Here is a 6,762-nt window from a genome sequence, read left to right on the forward strand (position 1 = left end):
ACACACACACACACACACACACACACACTTATATATATGTACACACACACACACACACAATGAAAAGATTCTCAATCTCCTAAATATCAAAATGAAAAACAATCAGGTGTCATTTACATCCACCAACCTGCAAAACTTTAAGTCTTACAATATCAGGAACACCTATATACCACTACTGAGAGTGTAAAGTGGTAAATCACTCTGGAAAACAGCCTGGAATTATCTAGCAAAGCCAAAAATACACATATGCTATAGCCAGCAATTCCCTTTCTATATTTAACTCCAGAAAAATTATGTGATAGGAGTCACCTACAATAATTTTCCATTTAAACAGAATTATCACATAGCAATAAAAGTGCCATACAAAGCCCAGGTCAACAAATTTCTGACATACCAGGAATTGGAGGAGAAAAGGATTATGTCTCATCTATGTGATTACTTTACCCTACCTAGTCAGAATGCTTCCCTCCACAATCCTTATTGAGGGGCCTGTTTTATTCCTAATTCCCACAGTAGTATTTTAAATATCTTTTGCCATCCAAGTCTCCATTCCTGAGTTATACTGAAATAGTTTGGGTAGTGAGAGATATACCCTATTACCAGAGCCTATGTGTTTCCAGAGTTTTCAGCATTAGTACAATAGCAAGGCAGAAGTTCATCTGCAATTCCATCTAAATGTATTCCACTCTTGAGTACAGAGCATGAGTGCAGTTAGTGAATCAGGAACTAATCTGCTCTTTCCTGATTTTGCTGAGCTGCTCCAGCTGGTATGTCCTTCCTAGTTGTGTTCAGCCTGGAGAAGGAAAGGCATGATCTTCCTCTGTAGCTAAATTCTACTAAAAATACAAGAATTAGGTGTGGTGGCAAGTGCCGGTAATCCCAGCTACTCGAGAGGCTGAGGCGGTAGAGTCGCTCAAACCCTGGAGGTGGAAGTTGCAGCGAGCTGAGGTTGCGCCACTGAACTCCAGCCTGGGAGACAGAGTGAGACTTTGTCTCAAAACAAAAATTTTAAAAAAAATCATAACATACAAGAAAGAAAGACTCACTGCAGTGTGAAAAAGCAGGGATGGTATTAGATGCTTCTCACCAGAGGCAATTTTGCTCCCCAGGAGTTATCTGACAATGTGTAGAGACATTTTGATTGTCGAGGACTTAGAGGTGTGGCTTCTAGTAGGTAGACCCCAGGAATGCTGCCAAACATTCTACAACTCACAGATCAGGCCCCTACAACGAAAAGTTATCTAGCCTAAAATGTCAATAATGCTGAGGATGAGAAATACTGTGCTAGATGGGACACAGGCCTCTGTGGGTGAGCATAGGAAAGCTCTACAGAGGATGCAGAGGAGGGCCCTTTTTCCTGACAACTTACATCTTGAGACGCTAAGGTCTGTATCTTAAGATCTCTAATTCTGAGAGTTGGAATGAAAAACCCAAATACACTGCTGGCAGAGGTGGTGGTGGTAAAGCGGCCTACATTTTCTTTTTGAGATGGAGTCTTACTCTGTCTCTCAGGCTGGAGGGCAGTGGCACAATCTCGGCTCACTGCAAGCTCTGCCTCCCAGGGTCAAGTGATTCTCCTGCCTCAGCCTCCTGAGTAGCTGGGACTATAGGAGTGCCATCACACCCGGTTAATTTTCGTATTTTTAGTAGAGACAGTGTTTCACTATGTTGGCCAGGTTGATTTCAAACTCCTGACTGCAGGTGATCTGCCCGCCTCAGCCTCACAAAGTCCTGGGATTACAGGCGTTGAGCCACCACGTATGGCCAGTAGCCTACATTTTCTGAAGAAAATATGACATGCACTATGATGCAATCCTCAAGTTGATGTATCCAAAAGAAGTAACAGATGTTGGCATGTATTATCTAGAAAGATACTCATTAGAAATTAACAATGGCAAAGAAAATCTGAATTAACTTCACCGTCCAACAATAGAGGTTTAGAAAAAGTATGGAATATCTATGATAGAATATTGTGCTAGTATTAAAACTGTGGTAGAAGAATATACTGAAGACATGGGGAAAAGTTCACAACATATTAAGAGAAGAGGATATAAAATAGAATCCAATGTTTTAAAAACATACTATGCACATTGGAATATAGTCCAAAAGGTAAACAATCATCCTCATGGAGAGGGCAGCTATGGGCAACGTTATCTCTCCTCCCCCCAAATACCTTACCTGTCCAATATCTCTGAAACTTGCCAGTGGAAATTAACTAATATAAGTTTAGCAACTGAATGAGATACCTAGAAAGAAAAAAGAAAAAAAAAATCAAATTATAACTGCATTTTCTTTTAAAGTATTTCACATTTTGAGAAGTGTATACATTAATGTCTATGCCAAGCCCAGGCTGGATTACCAAATTCCTCCTCTTGGTTCTCTGCTTTATCTTTTATCTTTTAAGTTCGCATTCTTTTTTTTTTTTTTTTTTTTTTTTTTAATTTCGAATTTCGCTTTTTTTTTTTTTTTTTTTTTTTTTTGAGACAGTCTTGCTCTGTCGCCAGGTACCAGGCTGGAGTGCAGTGGCGTGATCTAGGCTCACCGCAACTTCGACCTCCTGGGTTCAAGCAATTCTCCTGCCTCAGCATCCCGAGTAGCTGGGACTACAGGCGCATGCCACCATGCCCAGCTAATTTTTGTATTTTTTTTTTTTAGTAGAGACGGGGTTTCACCATGTTGGCCAGGATGGTCTCGATCTCTTGACCTAGTGTTCCGCCCACCTCAGCCTCCCAAAGTGCTGGGATTACAGGCGTAAGCCACCGTGCCCAGCCTAAATTCACATTCTTACAATATTGGTGATTTCATGGATCTCTCGATTTTCTATCTTTGTTTTCATTAATGAACCTTTCAAGAAAATTAATTTCATTTGAAACTTAAAGACACCCATTCTATAGTAAATAACCTAGCATCTATTAATAATATAAGCAAAAGAACTGCAGGTTCCTTCATGTCAGTCATATATGTTCCCTCAAGCTGCTGTATGAGGTTGTACACAGGAAGTACATCTCTAGTTAGGCCTATTACTTATAGAAAATCCCCAGGTCTGAGTTTACATAAACACACAAAAACACCAGAAAACAACAAAACATAAAAACCCAAAACTCAGTTTAAAATCTCTGAATTCCCAGCAGCCAATGAGTCCTAATTGCAAGGAAAATTTCAAAATTTGTGGGCAGCCTTTCTGGCCCCTATATGCTCTTAGGGACATTTAAAGCACATAGTTATAGCTACTAAAGAAACTCAGATGGTGCCTTGAGCTAGCAATTCTACTTCTGTAAGTCCCCCTGAGGAAATGACAGAGGATATGTGTACCACAGGATTACTTACAACGGTAAAAAATTAGAAATAAATGTCCGACAAAAATGAGTTAGATAAATAATATATGACGGATCTATGCAATGGACTACTATGTGGTGATTAAAAAAGATTTAGAAGTCTATTGACATAAAAAGACGTTCTTTTTTTTTTTTTGAGACAGTCTCTCTGTTGCCCAGGCTGTAGTGCAGTAGCACAACCTCGGCTCACTTCATCTCCCAGGTTCAGGCAATTCTCCTGCCTCAGCCTCCCATGTAGCTGGAATTACAGGCATGTGACACTACACCCAGCTAATGTTTGTATTTTTAGTAGAGAAAGGATTTCACATGTTGGCCAGGTTGGTCTTGAACTCCTGACCTCAAGTGATCTGCCCACCTCAGCCTCCCAAGGTACTGGGATTACAGAAAGCATGCTTTCTATTCTGACTTTTATGTCTCTTTATGCATGACCACCAAGTCCCAGCAAAGATACTAAGCCACTAGGAAACTCAGAGGAATTCTGACCATGTCCAAAGCACCTGGCCGCTTTTTTTTGGTTTTGTTTAAAATAAAGAGATGAGCTGTGCTATGCTGTCTAGGCTGGAATACAGTGGCTATTCAGAGCGGTGATCATAGCACCCTACAGCTTTGAACTCCTGGGCTCAAGTTATCCTTCTCGAGTAGCTGGCATTCCATGTGCACACCACTGCATCTGCCTTAGAAGTTCACATTTTAATGTTAGGTTAAAGAAGCAAATAAGCATCTACGTATTATAGTCACAATTGGGAAGTAAGCCAGTTACAAAACACCCTAAGTGTCAAGACTTGGGTAAGACCACAGAAGACTGGGATGTGTTTGGAGGCCTTAGATTAGGCTTCCAAGAGAGAGCACTACACACCATGAGGGTACTGCTAAAACAAGGAGAAACTAGTATTTAAGGTTAGAGTGCCAGGAAAACACAGAATGTTGGTTCTCTGCTCACTGGACTGAGTAGTTAAATAAGAGCTACCATGGACCTGTAAGGTAGTATGTGCCTGGTCCACAGATAAGAACTGCAGGGGAGGGAAGACACACAGTGAACACCACATGATCCCTCTTTCTAGCGTTCAAATCACTCCTGAAAGGAGACAAGTACACACCTACTAAACAAGGGCACATCCCAGCACATGAGTAGCAGAGGCTTTGGAATCAGTGAGTGCCTTCCTGTCCCACAGTCCAGGTACATCTGGAGAAAATCAAGGACTCAAGACAGCTTACTTCACTCAGGATGGGGGTCCCTATTTTCCTTCCATACAAAGTAAGTAGCCTCTGACCCGTGCATGTTGCCACAGTATTTTCCTGCAGAGGCCTATGCAGACTTTAGGCCTAGGTTTCCCAAATTATGGCTGATATTTCTTCTGTGTCCTTAACAAAGCTATTCGTCCCCAACAGACCACTATCACAAAATTAAAAGAGAGATAAGACATCTGCTGAATATAGCCTTTGGGTATGAATAGCTTTTTAAAAGAATTATTATTTTTGAGATGGGGTCTCACTGTTGCGCAGGCAAGAGTGCAGTGGCGTAATCTCAGCTCACTGCAACCTCTACTTCCTGGGATCGGGCGATACTCCTACCTCAGCCTCCTGAGTAGCTGGGACAGCAAGCCACCATGTACAGCTAATTTTTTTACATTTTGTAGAGAAATGGTTTCTCCATGTTGCCCTGTCTGGTCTTGAACCCCTAAGCTCAGGTGATCTGCCTGCCTTGATCTCCCAAAGTGCTGGGATTACAGATGTGAGCCACTGAGCTTGGCCTTATCTTTTTTTTTTTGAGATGGAATCTCACTCTGTCACCCAGGCTGGAGTGCAGTGGCGCTATCTTGACTCACTGCAAACTCTGCCTCCCAGCTTCAAGCAATTCTCTTCTTCAGCCTCCTGAGTAGCTGGGATTACAGGCACCTGCCACCATACCCGGCTAATTTTTGTATTTTTAGTAGAGACAGGGTTTCACCATCTTGGCTAGGCTAATCTTGAACTCCTGACCTCATGGTCCACCCACCTCAGCCTCCCAAAGTGCTGGGATTATAGGAATGAGCCCGTAGATAGCCTGGCGTTATCTATTTTTTTAAACAGAGATGAGGTCATACTGTGTTGCCTAGGCTGCAATGCAGGGCTGTTCACAGACACAATCCCACTACTGATCAGCATTGGAGTTTTCTGTTTTGTTTTTTAGAGACCGGGTCTCGTTTTGTTGCCCAGGTTGGAGTGCAGTGGAGTGCAGCTTACTGTATCCAAGAAATCCTGGGTTCAAGCAATACTCCCACCTCGGCCTCCCAAGATGCTAAGACTACAAGCCCACACCACCATTCTCAGCTAATTTTTTTTTTTTATATTGTTGTTGTTGCAGAGACAGGGTCTCGTTATGTTGTTCAGGCTGCTCTCAAACTTCTGGTCTCGAGTAATCCTCTTGTAGCACAGGAGTTTTGACCTGTTATTTCTAACCTAGGCCAGTTTACCTCACAAATAGTTTTAAAAAACATGAAGTGATAATGTTTTAGATGACCACCTCACTGGAACCTTTTCTTTCTTCTCATACCCAGCAGGGCCCAATCAGCCTTATGCCATGCTTTCTGTTCTGACTTCTCTATCTCATTATGCATAACCACCAAGTCCTAGCAAAGATACTAAGCCACCCAGGAAACTCACACGAATTCTGACCATGTCCAACAGCTGCCTCCTCTTTTCACTACAGATGGCTTGAGTGGGCCCTTTAAGCTAAGAACAGAGGTCAGGCTGATTCACAGATCCACAAAGCCGAGAAATGGACTGGACACAGGGGTAGCCACTCAACAAATGCTGATTATTAAATGATATGTCTTTAATCTGTGGATTTAAAATAAAATTTTGCTGTTTCATTAGAAAGGTCAAGAAAGTTTAACGCTGTCTGATCTCTTGATTTCAACAGCCCTACAGCCACAATGAAGCCTCAGAATTAACACACTAGGTAGAGCTCACCTAAAGATAACAACATAACCCTCTACTGAAGCCAAAAACTTCCTGATGACAAGTCTGCTAATGACCAACTCAGAATATCCCAGCAGAGCTGACTTCTGGTGAGAACAAATAATGTGAAGGGAGATATGCTTACTACTTATAAAAATGACAGTGGAGTGGTGTAAATCTGTACTTTTAATGCCAACAGTCAAGAGTACATCAATATATATAGGATAGGCCAGGCACGGTGGCTTGCGCCTATAATCCCAGCACTTTGGGAGGCCAAGGCGGGCAGATCACTTGAGGTCAGGAGTTTGAGACCAGCTAAGTTCTGGCCAACATGGTAAAACCCCATCTCTAATAAAAATATAAAAATTAGCCGAACATGGTGGCGGGTGCCTATAATACCAGCTACTCAGGAAATCAGGAGGCGGAGGAAAGAGAATCACTTGAACTGGGGAGGCAGAGGTTACACTGAGCCGAGATCATGCCACTG

At 42.2% G+C, this 6,762-nt stretch overlaps 1 protein-coding gene across 1 annotated transcript in view; it reads right to left on the reverse strand.

The window, feature by feature from the left end:
- ARIH2 (ariadne RBR E3 ubiquitin protein ligase 2) overlaps nt 1-6,762 on the reverse strand; it is an 88,406-nt gene that overhangs the window by 37,701 nt on the left and 43,943 nt on the right. The window contains exon 4 of the mRNA XM_037744935.1: nt 2,179-2,246. Within this exon, the coding sequence (XP_037600863.1) occupies nt 2,179-2,246 (68 nt within the window). The remainder of the gene's footprint in view (nt 1-2,178; nt 2,247-6,762) is intronic.

This window comes from Cebus imitator, unplaced genomic scaffold (assembly GCF_001604975.1).
Source record: "Cebus imitator isolate Cc_AM_T3 unplaced genomic scaffold, Cebus_imitator-1.0 Scaffold0, whole genome shotgun sequence".
NCBI classification, from domain to species: domain Eukaryota; kingdom Metazoa; phylum Chordata; class Mammalia; order Primates; family Cebidae; genus Cebus; species Cebus imitator.